This window comes from Gallinula chloropus, assembly GCF_964237585.1.
Source record: "Gallinula chloropus genome assembly, chromosome: 1".
Classification (NCBI taxonomy): Eukaryota; Metazoa; Chordata; class Aves; order Gruiformes; family Rallidae; genus Gallinula; species Gallinula chloropus.
In genome coordinates this window covers 133,728,739-133,745,946 of record NC_140085.1, presented here as the reverse complement: position 1 = coordinate 133,745,946, position 17,208 = coordinate 133,728,739, and the positions used below count along the sequence as shown (strand labels likewise).

The window sequence follows — 17,208 nt, the reverse complement described above, 5'->3', positions numbered from 1 at the left end:
GATAAACACAGAGGAATTATTATTTTTATAAATAAACAAAAGTAACTTTCTGTATGTTTTCATTTAGAAGATGAAAAGAAAAAAAAATGTTGATCGGCTTGATTTGAATTTAACTGAAAATAAAAGCTGTAGATGAAGAATTAAGGCAATTAAATGCTCTATTTTAAATTATATTTGCCAGTCACAGAAGTGGCAAAACACATGTGTTTTCAGGAGTGGGTCTTCCCCTAGCACGTGGCACAGTAGGAAGTACTTTTGTGCTTTCAGTTACTCTGCATTTCACAGGAGGAAAAAGAGATTTTACACAACCTCAAAGGGAAACCTGAACTTTTAAATCAGTAAATCAGTGACTCATGGTGTCTCTAAAAATCAAATTATAGTTCTGGACTGCTGAGCTCCCTTGCATTTACCCCCTTCCATTGGAAGGGAAATATTGCTGTATTTTGCTTCCCAGGTTGGAAAAAAAAAAGGGGGGGGGAAGCAAAAATGTGCTTTGTGTTTCTATTAGCGTTCAGCTAAAGTTGCAGTTTCACTCTGCACGGAATTGAAACTTGTGTGCTTTTGACTGAGTGACTGCGAGTTCTCAATATGAAAAAAATAAGAACAGACTAGTCCAAAAGAAAAGCCAAACCCCGTGGTACAGCTACTGAAATTTCCAAAGTTTGTAGGTATAGACTGCAAGGAAGATGTGCAAAGACACTGAGTACCAGACAAAATTTACAGGATTGAGTGACTGGACACTGTGCTTTAGAAAACCTTCTTACAGCCAAAGAAGAGTGGGCATTAAGCATCTCATGTTTAAGCCATTTTCCTGTATCACGTTCTAGGGATGTGGTTAGGTGCTTGAAGAAATCCACTTTCACAATCCAGCTTGTGCCAAGTCATTCTCTCAGGCATTATTTCACAACCAATTAAGTACATTTGCTTTTTAATAAGGTGAATAGCTATAAATGCCAGGAAGGTAACAGTCCATACTGGCAACATACAATCTGTGAAATATTCAGAGTGGAGTAGTGAGTGTAGAGTTTTTGCAATGAAGGTTTTTCCCTCCTACCAAAACTGCATTGAATGGCCTTGCAGAACGCATCAGGATTTCAGTGAGATGTCTGCATTTGTTATAATAGCCCACAATGAAATACTCAGCACATCCTATGTGAAAAGAATAATCCAGTTACCAGTAAGTAGCAAAGGAATTGTATTTTATTACAGTACTATTAGTTATCAGCCACAAAGGCGAGCAATATAGTCCTGAACCCACACTGAATTTATGAGTCCTTTCCTTGGTCTTGATTTAAATGGTACTGATGCTGTGCACTTTCTTGGTTTTGTTTATGTCAGTAAAATCAGGGAATTTTAAAGTATGATTGCGAATTCCTGCCCTGCTCATTCTTCAGATTCCAGTCTTCCAAAATTAGTTCCTCAGCTCCACAAGAATCAGGGAAATTATGAACTGCCATTTAAAGTGTAAAGAAAAATACGTAGGGAAAGAAGACACCCACCTAATAAACATCCTAACCATTGCACTAGTCTGTTCTGTTGGGCATAGAAGCTTCTATGTAAGAAGCTCTCAGGCAGACATGGTGTTTCATGAAATGATGGATTGTCACCAGTTTAAGTCTACCCATGTCATCTTTAACTTGGTCCCTTCTACACTTTCCTATGGTTTTCACCTTTTTTGTATGCTGTTTCCTATGCCTTTTTGACTATATTTTTTTCCTGGTTTATTTTGGCTCACTTCCCTGAAGTCCCATTCACTTAACAGACATTTCCTCCACAAAGTATCAAGTTTCAGAGATTTGTCCCAATTCTTGAAGTCAGTTTTCCATCTCTGTGCAGTTCACACAAAAAAAAAGAAGGGGGGGACCAGGAGGAGAAGGAACTTAGGGTTCTGCAAATCTTAGCTGTCTGAAGTGAACATTACCCTTACATTTATCTCCTAGGTGCAATTGCCCTCCTTTGTGGTTCCTCATGGCTTGGATGTTCATCTTCTTGGAATAGGTCTTATTATAGTTCTTTATGGTATGACACGGTAGCTAGGTAAAACATAGTTTGAAATGAAAACTGTGTTCAAAAGTAGGAAAGAAGAGAGCAAATTGCAGCACATGCGACCAAAAGTTAAAAAAAACCCACCCCAACCAAGCCCCTTATGTCACAACAGCGCGTGGATGTATGAGTAATGTGAGAATTTGTTTAAAAGGGGAGGGGAAAAAAAAAAAGAGTACTAAGTTATTTTTATGGTGGGGTGGAGTAAATGAGCTACTGTTGGTTTAATTTTAAGTGCAAATGTTTGAGGAAGTCGGTTGCAGCAGTTGTTTCACATTTAATTATTTCTCAAGTCACAGTCCGGCTGAAGAGTAGTGACAGAGTCGTGATTACTCCCGTTGTCTTGAGTGAGTTATGTCATCTTATACTCTCCTCCGCACCTGAGCTGAACCACTGGGGACCTCTTTTATGCTGTTTTCTTCTGCTCTGATTTACAGTCTCCTCCAGCAACAAATTTGCCAGACCTAGAAGCACAGAGAAAGTGGTAGGTTAAACTTTCATTTTAACCTTACTCTTAGACCTCTTTGACCAGAACTGGTGTGGAAGAGTGTCAACATAATCTCATTTTCTGCTTTAATGCTCAAATTTACTACTGTGGTTAGAAGCTGAAATACACACAGAAGCTGCAGGAAAGGAAAGCATTTAATTGTGGTAAATCTAACAGGCTAGGATTTAACTGTACTACCATGCTATGGAATGAGTGTAATGATGTCTTTTCTAATTGCTACGACTTCTTTTATTTTCTCCAGCCTTTTCCCTTTACACCTTTTAAATTATGCACAGAACACCTCCAGAAAAACTTCCTGCAGAAACACCTAGCTTTATTGTTGCTTAGTATCTGAAAAATGCCCCAAATCATCTTGGGCTTGTGCACATGCTAATTAATATCAGCAGATCAGCGCTTTTTGATCTTCTTGTACAGGCAAGTGTAGCTCATGAAGCAAGGGACAGTTCTCATGCATACCTACCTCCAGCTGTACTTTTTAACTACCTTCTCACTGCAAAATCGTTACACAACTCAGTGTTGCTTGTTTTTTCTAATTAAAACAATCTTTTTTGTTTGTTCTGGTACTATAGCAGACACAAGGTGTTAGACATGCAAATAGACACAGCACCAGAATGCATAAACGTCTGCAGTTAAAATAGCTAATGCATTGAAAAGGTGTCAGGAAACAGGAGGTCATACAAAGAAACAAACCACAAAGATGGTAGGAACTAGACTGGCTCTGCGACAACAGTCAGGTTCCTAAAAATGCTGCGATATGTCAGAGTTCAAACTGCGCATTGCGAACGTCACAAAGGGCGTATTTTTGACTTCTTAAACCTACAAACATATTTGTGAAGGCTCTTAAAGCCCAGACTCATTGTACCTGCTTCTAGGCATCTAAACCTGCAGTGTGAGTGTCTGTGCAGTGCGCAGTCAGGCAGAGCTTCCTCCATCTTCAGAGCTGAGCACCGCCTGCGGAGGGGCCTCTCCTCTCCTGCGCTCTCTTGAGTATCAGTGCAGCCCAGGTTGATGGCGCTGAATTGAGGAACTTGGGTAGGTGCCTAAAATTAGCTGCCTGAGTGTAGTGGCTACGTATGAGTTCATGTAGACAGGCTGCTTTAGATTGTGTTTTTACATTTCACACAGATACAGTGCCGTCTTGGCCCACTCTCGAGAAAGGGCAAGCTGGTATTAAACCATATGTCACAGGGACTTTTTACAGGGGCACTGGAATGGGTTGCCTAGAGTAGTTATGGCTGCCCCCTCCCTGGAAGTGTTCAAGGCTGGGTTGGATGGGGCTTTGGGCAGCCTGGTCTAGTGGAGGGTGTCCCTGCCTGTGGAACTAGATGATCTTTGAGGACCCTTCCAGCACCAACCATTCTATAATTCTGTGATCATAGAATCATAGAATCTCCTGAGTTGGAAGGGACCCATAAGGATCATCAAGTCCAACTCCTGGCTCCACACAGGGCCAGCCAAGTCATAGTATGTGACCGAGGGCATCGTCCAGATGCTTCTTGAACTCAGTCAAGCTCGATGCTGTGACCACTTCCCTGGGGAGCCTGTTCCAGTGCCCAACCACCCTCTCAGTCAAGAAAGTCTTCCTAATATCCAGAGTGAACCTCCTCTGTCACTGCTTCATACCATTGCCTCAGGTTCTATTGCTGGTCACCAAAGAGAGATCAGTGCCTGTCCCTTCGGCCTCCCTCATAAGGAAGCTATAGACCTTGATGAGGTCCCCCCTCAGCCTCTTCTTCTCCAGGCTGAACAAATCAAGGGACTTCAGCCTCTCCTCATAAGACTTGCTTTCCAGACCCTTCACCATCCTCATTGCCCTCCTCTGGGCACTCTCCAGTTGTTTTGTGTCCCTCTTGTGCTGTGGCACCCAAAACTGCACCCAGTACTCGAGGTGAGGCTGCACCAATGCAGTGTAGAGCGGGACAATCCCCTCCCTGGACCAGCTGGTGATGCCGTGCTTGGTGCACCCCTGGATATGGTTGGCTCTCCTGGCTGCCTGGGCACACTGCTGGCTCATGGTTAACTTGCTATTGACCAAGACCCCCAGATCTTTCTCAGCGTGGCTGGCCTCCAGCGTCTGACCCCCAGTCTGTATGTGCAGCCAGGGCTGCCCCTTCCAGGTGTAGAATATGGCACTTGCCCTTGTTAAACTTCATGCTGTTGGTGATTGCCCAGCTCTCTGATCTGTCCAGGTCTCTCTTCAAGGCTTCTCCACCTTTGATGGAGTCAACAGCTCCTCCCAATGTGGTGTCATCTGCAAACTTACTTAAGACACCTTCTAGTCCTGAGTCCAGGTCATTTACAAAAACATTAAAAAGAACTGGCCCTAAAATGGAGCCTGGGGGAACCCCTCTAGTGACTGGCCACCAGCCAGATGTAACCCCATTCACTATCACCCTCTGGGCCCAACCCTTCAGCCAATTGCCAGCCCAACCCATTGTGGCTTTGTCTAGTTGTAAGCTGGACATTTTGTCCAGCAACATCTTATGAAGCACAGTATGAAAAGCGTACTGAAATCCAAAAAAAAATGTCAACTGGTTTCCCTTGGTCAACCAGCTAGGTCACCTTGTTGTGAAAGGAAATCAGGTTGGATAGACAGGACCTTCCTCTTCTGAACCAATGATTCTATAAAGTATAACCATTGACTGGCTTAGGTTAAACCATTCTGACCTGTACTAGGAACTTTCATGAGGGCATGAATGGGCAAGCCAAAACCTGGGAAGAATCAAGCAAGACTAAGTCTTTGTGGGGGTGTGAGTGAAACAGATGAAGTTATCCTTTCCTGTCTTTCACCAATTAGAGGAAATGGTGCAGGCAGGAACAGTCACGCCATGCAAATCAACATGAGCATGGGACACACTTTGATGACTGTAACCTGCTAGGGTAAGATGGAATCCACTTGACTTGGAAAGGCAAAGGAATCTTTTCCAAAGGTGACCAAACATGGTGAAATAAGCTCAGTGAGAATAGAGGATGGAGAACCAAGTGGCAGTAAAGATGTGTTGGAAATCACAAAAACACCTGATAATAGTCACATATAAATTAGGTCTTCTCAAAAAGAAGATTAATAGCAGGATTAATAGCTTAACTGAAGTGCATCTATACCAATGCACACAGTGTGGGCAACAAAGCAGAAGAGTAAGACACCATTGTACAGCTGGAAAACTGTGATTTCGTTGCAGTCATGGAGACACGGTGTTACAAGTTGCTTAACCAGAGTGCTGCAATGGATGGGTATTAACTTGTCAGAAGGGACAGGCAAGGAAGGAGAGGTAGTGCAGCAGCCATGTGTGTAAGGGAGTGTTTTGTTTGTCAAGAGACTGATGATGGTGAACACAGCGTCAAGTGTTTATGGGTCTGTTCCAGGCCACCCAACCAGGATAAAGAGACAGATTAAATATTCTGTAAGCAGCTGAAAGAAGTCTCATGATTTCTAGTCCTTGTTCCTGTGCAGGACTCCAACTCAACAGCTGTCTGCTGGAAATGCAATGCAGAGGAGAGGAAATGGTCTAGGAGGTTCCTGCTGTGTGTGGACAATAACATCATGACACAGTTGTTGAGGGAGCCAACCAGGGAAGGCACCCCTCTGGACTTCATGTTTGCAAACAGGGAAGGACTTGTGAGTGTTGTGGTGGCTGGAGGCCATCTTGGGCATAGTGATGATGAAACAAAAGAGTTTTTGCTTCCTGTAGAAGTAAGCAGGGGAAGGCAGCAGATCTGGTACCTTGGACTTCTGGAAAGCAGACTCTAGCCTGTTTAAGGGCCTGGTTGACAGACTCCCTTGGGAGGCAGTCCTGAAAGGCAAATGAGTCCAGGAAGGCTTGTCACTCTTCAAGAAGGATATCTTAAAGGCACAGAAGTAGGCCACTCCTGTGTGCCAAAAGATGAGCAGGCAGGGAAGAAGACCCACCTGGCTGGAGTTCAGGGCAAAAAAGGGAGCTTATGACCTTTGGAAGAAGGTTCAGACAACTCAGGAGGACTACAAGGATGTTGACATTCCATCATTTATCAGCAGACCTCCCTAACCAGGGATGTCCCAGCCAAACAATGGTTAGCCAATCTGATGCTCATCCACAAGAAATCCCAGGTGGAGGATCAGGGAATTACAGGTCTGTCAGTCTAACACTGTGGCCAGGGAAAGTCATGCAGCAGCTGAGCTTGAGACCCATCACATGGCATGTCCAGGACAAACAGGTAATCCAGCCCAGTCAGCATGAGTTTATGAAAGGGAGGTACTACTTTGATAACCTGGTCTTCTTCCACAACAAGGTGGCCTATTTAGTGGAAGAGGGAAAAGGCCATGGGTGCTGTCTACCTAGACTATAGTAAAGCCTTTGGCACTGTTTCCCACTGCATTCTTCTACAGACACCAGCTGCTCTTGACTTGGATGGGTGTACTCTTTGCTGAGTAAAAAAGATGACTGGATTGTCCCTCTCTACTCTGCCCTCACAAGGGCCCAGCTGGAGTTCTGTGTCCAGGTCTAGGGCCCATAATACAAGAAAGACGTGGAACTGTTGGAGAGGGCTCAGAGGAGGGACACAAAGATGATTAGAGGGCTGGAACACCTTCCCTACAAACAGAGAGGCTGGGGGAGCTCGGCTTGTTCAGCCTGGAGAAGAGAAGGCTGAGGGGGGGACCTCATTGCAGCCTTCTAGTACCTGAAGGGAGCTTATAAGCAGGAGGTGATTCAACTTTTTAAAAGGGTAGACACTGGCAGGACATGGGGAAATGGATTAAAACTAAAGGAGGGAAGGTTTAGATTAGATATTAGGGGGAAGGTCTTTACAGAGAGAGTGGTGAGGTGCTGGAACAGGCTGCCCAGAGAAGTGGTGGATGTCCTATCCCTGGAGGTGTTCAAGGCCAGGTTGGATGGGGCCCTGGGCAACCTTGTGTAGATCCAGGCTGGAGGTTGGTGGCCCTGCCTGTGGCAACAGGGTTGGAGCTCTGTGATGCTTGGTGTCCCTTTCAACCCAGACCATTCTATGATTCTATGATGATTCTATGGCCGGGCCCGAGGAGTGGTGGTGAATGGAGTTAAATCCAAGTGGTGAATAGTTCCAAGTGGTGCTCTGCAGGGCTCATTACTGGGGCCAGTTCTCTTTAATACCATCATACATCATCTGGATGAGGGGATGGAGTTCACCCTCAGTCAGTTTGTAGACAGTGCCAACTTGGGCAGGACTGTTCATCTGCTGGAGGTCATGAAGGTTCTGCAGAGCGATGCAGATAACAACTGCATGCAACACTACAAGCTTGGGGAAGGTTTGGCTATGAAAGCACCTGCTGAAAAGGACCTGGGAGTGGTGGTCGACAGCCAGGTGACTACGAGTCAGCAGTGTGCCCAGGTGGCCAAGAAGGCCAACAGCATCCTGGCTTGTATCAGAACTAGTGTGGCCAGCAGGAATAGGGAAGTGATCATCCACCTGTACTTGGCACTGATGAGGCCACAGCTTAATTCTGTGTTCACTTTTGAGCCCCTCACTACAAGAAAGATATTGACGAGCTGGAACGTGGCCAAAGAAGGGTAATGACACTAGTGAGAGCTCTACAGAACATGTCTTATGAGAAACTAGGGTTGTTTAGCCTGGCAAAAAGGAGGCTGTGAGGTGACCTTATCACTCTACCTGGAAGGAGTTTGTAGCCATGTGTGTTTCAGTCTCTTCTCCCAAGCAATAAGTGATGGGACCAGAGGAAATGGCCTCAAGTTGTGCCAGGGGAGGTTTAGATTGGATACTAGGAAAATACTCTTTGCTGGAAGGGTTTTCAACCACTGGAACAGGCTGCCCAGGGAAGTGAGTAAAGACATGATGCTTTGGGACATAGTTTAGTGGTGGGCTTGACAGTGATTGGTTAATGGTTGTACTCAATGATCTTTTACAGTTCTTTTCAAGCCTAAATTATTTTATGACTCTAATCTATGATTCTAAGTATCCTTACAATAAAGTGGAATCCAAATTAGGCACTTACCTGTTTGAAAATTTACACTATCCTTTAAGTGATTATAGATTTTCTTTTTTTTATATGATTCAAAAAAGTCTTTGCTTATTTATGCTATTATGCAATTACAGTCTTCATGGTGTTTAATGCTGCTTTTTTCCCCTTAAAAAAAAAAAAACCAAAAAAAAAAAAAAACAAAAAAAAAAGAAAATCTAAAGAGTCGCAGCCTTTATTTGCCTGTTTGTCTTTTCTCAGTAGGTTTTTTAATGATTCATTATATAGAGTGATATTTATCTTAACACTACAATATTTAGTGATAAGAAAATAAGGAAAGCATTTGAGGAGATACCAATATATGCTTTCTCCAAACTTATAATTCTCCTGGCACATCTACTTTTAGACAGTGTGAGAGACAGAACGCCAGATTAGCTGTACATTTGGTCTGACCCAGTATGTGGTGGATATGATGGCCTATGAGATTTTCGTATTGCATTAAATTAATACCTCCCTATTTCCTCATTTTTAGGTACCTTGTGCAAAGATGTCAAATACATTGCCACTTGTCTTGCTCTTCTTATTTCCAATACTGCTGTCAGGAGCTTGGTTTCCCAAAAGTTTACCCTGTGACGTTATATCTTCTGAAGGTACCGTGACAGTGGACTGCACTGATCGGCGTCTCTTGGAAGTCCCCAGAGGGATCCCTACAAACGCTACCAACCTTACCTTGAACGTTAACCATATCCCCCATATCTATCCAACATCCTTTGCTGATCTTGAAAACCTCGTAGAGATTGACCTCAGATGCAACTGTGTGCCTGTCAAGATGGGGCCCAAAGATCACGTGTGCACCAGGATACCAACGATTGAGAATGGCAGTTTTGCTGCCCTGACAAGATTGAAGTCATTGTATTTGGATGCAAACCAGCTGATGGAAATACCCCAGGGTCTTCCTGCTACATTAAGTCTGCTAAGCCTGGAAGCAAACAGAATCTTTTCTATCAAAAAAGCTAATTTGTCAGAGCTTGGAAACATAGAAGTATTGTATCTGGGACAGAACTGTTACTACCGAAATCCATGCAATGTTTCATTTCAAATTGAAAATACAGCCTTTCTGGAGCTGAAAAACTTAACAATACTATCTCTGAAGTCTAATAATTTAACTCATATTCCACCCAATCTGTCATCTACTTTAAAGGAACTATATATTTACAATAACATGATTCAAGAAGTTCAAGAACATGATTTAAGTGCCCTTCACAACCTAGAAATTCTTGATCTAAGTGGCAATTGCCCACGTTGCTACAATGCCCCATATCCTTGTATTCCCTGCCCCAAGAACACAATTGAGATACATTTAAAGGCTTTTTATTCCTTGAAAAATTTGAGAATTTTGCGACTTCACAGCAACTCTCTTCAGAGCATACCCAGCATCTGGTTTGAAAACATCAGGAATCTCAAAGAGCTTGACCTCTCACAAAATTTCCTCATAAAGGAGATTGGAGATGCTCAGTTTTTGAAATTTATCCCAAACCTTGTAGCACTTGATCTGTCCTTTAATTTTGAAGTGAAGATGTATTCTCCAACCTTGAATCTGTCTAAGACATTTTCTTCCCTCTCTCACCTGGAAACCCTGAGGCTTAGGGGGTATGTCTTTAAAGAACTGAAAGAGGAAAATCTAGATCCATTGCTGAGTCTTAGAAATCTAACAGTGTTGGATCTTGGGACTAATTTTATTAAAATTGCTGACCTGAAAGTGTTCAAGAAATTCCCAGCTCTTAAACTCATAGACCTTTCAGTGAACAAAATTTCTCCTTCTTCAAGTGACAGCAACTGTTATGGTTTTTGTTCTAATCCTGGGATTTCAGTAGAGCAATACAACAGGCAAGTATTTCAAGAGATGCATTATTTCAGGTATGATGAGTATGGGCGAAGTTGCAGGTCCAAAGACAAAGAGGCCACTTCCTACCAATCTTCTGTTAAGGAAGAGTGCTTGAAATATGGAGAAACACTGGATTTAAGTAGAAACAACATATTTTTTATTAGCCCCTCAGACTTCTATGACCTTAAGTTCATTAGGTGCCTCAACTTGTCAGGTAATGCAATAAGTCAAACTTTAAATGGAACTGAATTCAACAACTTGACTGGATTGAAATATCTGGATTTTTCTAACAACAGAGTTGACTTGCTATACCCAACTGCTTTTCAAGAGCTAGCACTTTTAGAAGTTCTAGACCTGAGCAATAACAAACATTACTTCCTGGCAGAAGGTGTTATTCACGTGCTTAGTTTTATAAAAAATTTGGCCCATCTGAAGAAGCTGATGATGAATGAGAATGAGATTTCTACCTCTATTAACACAGGACTGGAAAGTCAATCTCTTCAAATTTTAGAATTCAGAGGAAATCGTTTAGATGTTTTATGGATGGATGGGAATTCTAGATACTTGGCATTCTTCAAGAATCTGACCAGTCTGGAACAACTGGATATTTCCTTCAACTCTCTCAGTTTTTTGCCTTATGGTGTTTTTGAAGCTATGCCTCCAGAACTCAAGATTCTCAACTTAACCAACAACCGGATGAAGAAGTTCAAATGGGGAAGCCTTCACTACCTGAAGAAACTAGTAACTCTGGATCTCAGCAATAACCTTCTGACTAGTGTTCCCCAAGAACTGTCCAATTGTACTTCAACACTCCAAGAACTGATGCTCCGAAACAATCGCATTCAACGGCTAACCAAACACTTCCTCAGAGGGGCTTTTAAATTGAAATACCTGGACCTCAGCTCAAATGAGATCCAAATAATTAAGAAATCTAGCTTTCCTGAAAATGTCATTAACAACCTGAGGATGCTACTTTTGCATGGCAATCCTTTCAAGTGCACTTGTGATGCTGTATGGTTTGTTTGGTGGATCAATCAGACTCAAGTCACTATTCCTCTTCTGGCCACAGATGTGACCTGTGCTGGCCCTGGGGCGCATAAAGGAAAGAGTGTGGTTTTCTTGGATCTGTATACCTGTGAGCTGGATACCTCGTATTTGATCCTGTATTCTCTATCAGCTTCAGTTGTCCTAGGCTTTATGGTTTTCACAGTGACAAGCCATTTCTATTTCTGGGATGTGTGGTATAGTTACCATTACTGCACTGCTAAGTTGAAGGGCTATCGGCGTTTATCTTTACCAGATGCTTGCTACGATGCTTTTATTGCCTATGACAATGAAGATCCAGCTGTGAATGAGTGGGTGATGTCAGAACTGGTTGAAAGGCTAGAAGATCAAAAAGCTAGACAGTTCAATTTATGCCTGGAAGAAAGGGACTGGCTCCCAGGGCACCCAGTCTTTGACAATCTTTCCCAGAGCATTCATCTGAGCAAAAAGACCATATTTGTGCTAACCAACAAATATATTAAAAGTGGCAGCTTCAAAACAACATTTTACATGGCCCACCAGAGGCTTCTAGATGAAAAAATGGATGTTATTATCTTGATATTTCTCGAGAAGATTTTGCACAAGTCCCGGTATGTCCAACTGAGGAAGAGGCTATGCAGAAGTTCTGTCCTGGAATGGCCAACTAACCCTCGATCTCAGCCCTACTTCTGGCAATGCCTGAAAAATGCAATAGCTACCAGCAATACCCAGGCTTACAACAAGCTTCTCCAAGAAACCGTTTAGCAATAACCTTCCCTGTAAATACGGTCATGATGCACAGTGAGAAAAAGTTCCTAAACTTCATTTAGAAAAAACTGTCAAAGCATGAAGGATAAATATAATTATGATATTGTACCCCAAAGTGAAATGCACAATTAGTCCCAAAGCTAATAGTTCACTTGTTTTGCTATGACAAGATTGAACAGAAACTGTTGCCAGCACAGATGTTTAGATTACATGCACCTTGTTTGGCATTGATTGCTGCACAGCAAGAGAAGATGCACTACCAGCTGGAAGTCCCTGGTTTAGAACAGAATCACCACTTCCAGCTTTCAGTTCACTGGAGGCCTCCAGCATCTCCTGTGGTTGGGTCAAGTGTGGGTGAGACACTTGCTCAGTTTACTTTAGTACACACACTGCTGGGAGGAGTTTGGCCGTGCCTGAAGCTGCTGCGGTTCTGATCACTCTTGGAGTAAATGTGATTATAATAGAGAATTGTAGTTTCTGTGTTTGGTCTATTTATGAAAAGCAAGAAAAGCATTTGCTGATATGCTCGTCTCAGAAAATACCCTAAGCAAAGCTAGTGCTTTAATTTGAGGGGTTGTGAAAATGTATGAATTATTATCTTTTCATCTCAGGCTTACTGAGCCTACCACTTCTGTCTGAGTGGCAACAGCCTTCATCAGTGGGGAAAGGAAGTTCTGGTGGAACTGCTGTCAACAGGTTTGGTGTGGTACAGGGCTGTTGCAGTGTCCAAAAGGTCATAAATCTGAAGGGATTTTGAAGAAAGCATATGGGCTAAAATGGGAAGTTATATGAGAAACAAATTCAGAAGGGTTTGCAGGTTGTAGGTCAGAAGGAGTTGTAAGATAATGCAAGATAATGAGCTGTTGTGTGGGAGTGAGGAGAAGGAGCAGGACAGCAGATATAGGCTGAGGGAAAGGCAGAAATCAGATGGAGAAAATCAAGTAAAACAAAGAGGAAGTGGAATGAGTCAAAGAAAGGACGGTAAAAAGAATAAAGAAAAAGTGTAACAGGTAGAAAGGATGAAAGAAAACAGCCAAACCAGGGCATGCTAGAAGTTAAGATGCATTTATTGCTAATTTCAAAGTATCCTCTTCACTCTGCTTTTCACCTACCTCTTTGGCTGCTGGTTGAGCTGCCTGCTACCTGAGGACTCTAGGATCTTATAGCCTTCTGTGATGTCATCATCAGCTGGGGAGGTGGAGGGAGAGCAGTGGATGTCGTCTACCTTGACTTCAGCAAGATTTCTGATACTGTCTCCCATGACATCCTGATGGAAAAGCTGAGAGAGCATGGGATAGATGAGAGGACAGTGAGGTGGGTTGAGAGCTGGTTGTCAGACCAAGCTCAGAGGGTGTTGATCAGTGGAGCAGAGTCTGACTGGAGACCTGTGACTAGCGGTGTTCCCCAGGGCTTGGCGCTGGGTCCAGTCCTGTTCAACATCTTCATTGATGACCTCGATGAGGAGATAGCATCCACCCTCAGCAAGTACCCAATGATACAAAGCTGGGAGGAGTGGCTGACAGGCAGGAACACTGCGCTGCCATCCAGAGAGACCTGGACAGGCTGGAGAGCTGGGCAGGGAGAAAACAGATGAAGTTCAACAAAAGCAAGTGTAGAGTCTTGCACCGGGGAAGGAACAACCGTTTGTATCAGTACAGGCTGGGGGTTGACCTGCTGGAGAAGAGCTCTGTGGAGAAGGACCTGGGGGTCTTGGTGGATGACAGGTTGGCCATGAGCCAGCAGTGTGCCAAGAGGGAGAGTGGGATCCTGGGGTGCATCAAGAGGAGGGTGGCCAGCAGGTCAAAGGAGGTGATCCTCCCCCTCTACTCTGCCCTGGTCAGGCCCCACCTGGAGTATTGTGTCCAGTTCTGGATTCTCTGGTATAAAAAAGTCAAGGATCTCCTGGAGAGAGTCCAGAGAAGGGCTATGAAGATGATTAAGGGCCTGGAACATCTCCCCTATGAGGAAAGGGTGAAGGAACTGGGGCTGTACAGCCTTGAGAAAAGAAGGTTAAGAGGGGATCTTATTAATATTTATAAATATCTCAAGTCTGGGTCACAAGGGAAAACAGCCAACCCCTTTCAGTGGTCTGTGTGGACAGGACAAGGGGCAATGGTTTCAAGTTTTAGCATAGGAAGTTCCAGACCAATATGCAGAAGACCTTTTTCATAGTAAGGGGTGACAAAGCCCTGGCACAGGCTGCCCAGGGGGGTTGTGGAGTCTCCATCTCTGGGGATATTCAAGACCCGTCTGGATGCCTCCCCGTGTGACCTGTCCTAAGGAACCTGCTTTGACAGGGGGGTTGGATTCAATGACCTCTGGAGGTCCCTTCCAACCCCTATAATCCTACGATTCTGTGATTCTGTGATCTTCTCCAGTGTTGTGCCATCAACTTTAGGAGCTCAGCTTCCCCATTTCCACCCAGGCCCTTTGTTACAACCCCTTGTGTATCAACTGGGATGGTACCCGCAGGTCCAGCCATGGATGGGGCCTGAGAACATGTTAAAGTGACTGACTCACCTCCACCTGCCCCAGTTTTCTCCAGAATAAAATTCAGTCACTCTAAGTGCACTCAGAATGTGTGTAAAACCAAGTCACACAAGGAAAGCATCCATCCCACTGTATCTTTAGCCATGCTGTGGTGCTCCAGAGCAGCCTTAAGCTCTCCTTCACCTCCTAGTTCCTCAGGCAGGTCCCTCTCCCACAGTTGCTGCTGGGCCACCACTAAAAACCTGAGCTGGGAATCAGTCTGACCTCAGAGACATCATGAAAAAGGGAAGAAACACTGCTCAGAAACAAAGAAACTTGGGCCTGTTCCCTGCTTTGGTTCATAGCGCAGCCTCATCAAACACATGACAGCACTTCCGGTGAAGCCCTTAGTAATGGTCGCCTAAACCTCTCTGCGTGGCATAGGCGGGCTTACTGCTTGCTGTGATGATCTCTGTTTCAGATGCAGCATGCTGCTGGTGCTCCTGTCTGCTTTGCAGTCTGGGCAGCTTCTCCACTCTCTCTCAAAGCTCTTTTTCTTTTCTGGCCACAAGCCCGGGTGACAGGTCTGGCCGATGGGGAACTGACGCTCTTCACTGCTTTGAACCTGCTTGTTTCAGTTCCCTCCTCCATTTCTTTACCTACCTGTTCAGTCTGATCCTCTCTTTAAGTAACCTTTTTCTGATTTAGCTGTCAGCAACCAGACAGACAAAAACACATAGACAAAAAAAGCCCCAAGATTCATATGATAATATTACAGAAAACTAGGGGGGTTTCTATTGAATTTGTGACATTGTTATTGATTATGAACAGAAATAGGAAAAAGAGGGGGGCCTAGTTGAAAAAATTGGAGGGTTTTGGTTATATTTTAATCATATTTATTTGAATAATGTGTCTTTTTGATTGTTCTATTTATAAACCTAAACAACCTGCTTCTCTAAATACAGTAACATGAGCTTGAACATGACTCTCTTCATAAAGTGACACTTGAAAAAGGAACCTGTGCTCCTCAATAGCTCACCATTTCCTTCTGCCTCATTGTACCATTTCTACCTGGAGCAGATCCTCTTTCTCAGCCTAGTTGATTAGGGCAGGGGCACAAGGTCAGCTGGTCTTTCTGAAGTTAAGGGAAGAACTATTTTCTCCTCTTCCATTGAGAAGCATCCAAAAGATGGGTATGAGGTAAGTAGCAATGCATGTACATATATACAAATGTCTAAGCTTACAGTAATGGTGAGTAGCTTATGTGCACTGCAGCACAGGACTGCAGAGAGGCCAGGAATGCTGCACCAACACGTCTGTGAATATCCAGGTGAGAGAGTGAATGGCATGAGTGAGAAACAAACAATCTGCTGGAACAGCACTGCCCACTGCTCTGGCCAAAGCTCTCAGCGAACACCCAAGTCACCAGGAGAACCACTCATAGATGTTTTCACATGACAAAACTCTGGCTAAAACTCTCAGTCAGCCTCCAAATCAGGAGAAGAGCCCACAGATGTTTTCATGTGACAAAATGTGACACACACTGATGCCTGCCACCTTGTAATGAAAAAAAAAAAAACAACCCAAAAAACAAAAGAACTCACCTCCAGAAGAATAAGGGAGGATCAACTGAGACTGAAATACCAAGTTTTCTTTTGTTAGTTGAAGACAACAATTCCTGCCAACCTCCTAACCCCACTGATAGCTCCTGTGAAACCTGGGTAGTTACCATGCTTCAGATAAGAACTACCAGCCCAGTTAGTTAAGGCAAGCCTACACACTTCTCTCTAGATGCTTCTATACTAGAAGGGTGTCCATATACTATCCCGGACCACATATAGCTTCCAGAATGAAGCCCCCATAATCCAAAGAAAAATAGTTAATTACCTGCTACACGACTTTAGACACACACAAGTCTATGGGGCCAGATGGGTACTGAGGGAGCTGGCATAAATGGTCACCAAGCCACTTTCCATCATTTATCAGCAGACCTCCCTAACCAGGGACATCCCAGCCAAACAGTGGTTAACCAATCTGATGCTCATCCACAAGAAATCCCAGGTGGGGGATCAGGGAATTACAGGTCTGTCAGTCTGACACTGTGGCCAGGGAAAGTCATGCAGCAGCTGAGCTTAAGACCCATCACATGGCATGTCCAGGACAAACAGGTAATCCAGCCCAGTCAGCATGAGTTTATGAAAGGGAGGTACTACTTTGATAACCTGGTCTTCTTCCACAACAAGGTGGCCTATTTAGTGGAAGAGGGAAAGGCCATGGGTGCTGTCTACCTAGACTATAGTAAAGCCTTTGGCACTGTTTCCCACTGCATTCTTCTGCAGACACCAGCTGCTCTTGACTTGGATGGGTGTACTCTTTGCTGAGTAAAAAAGATGACTGTATGGCCAGGCCCGAGGAGTGGTGGTGAATGGAGTTAAATCCAAGTGGTGAATGGTTCCAAGTGGTGCTCTGCAGGGCTTATTACTGGGGCCAGTTCTCTTTAATACCATCATACATCACCTGGATGAGGGGATGGAGTTCACCCTCAGTCAGTTTGTAGACAGTGCCAACTTGGGCAGGACTGTT

General features: G+C 44.0%; 1 protein-coding gene across 1 annotated transcript; it reads left to right on the top strand.

Moving 5' to 3' along the window:
• Positions 1–7,681: 7,681 nt before the first annotated feature.
• On the top strand, positions 7,682–12,361 carry TLR7 (toll like receptor 7; the record flags this gene model as incomplete). Its single annotated transcript, XM_084279696.1, has 2 exons — positions 7,682–7,867; positions 9,013–12,361. 2 exons carry the CDS (start codon positions 7,682–7,684, stop codon positions 12,151–12,153), a joined length of 3,327 nt encoding a protein of 1,108 aa, XP_084135822.1. The 3' UTR covers positions 12,154–12,361.
• Positions 12,362–17,208: the final 4,847 nt, after the last annotated feature.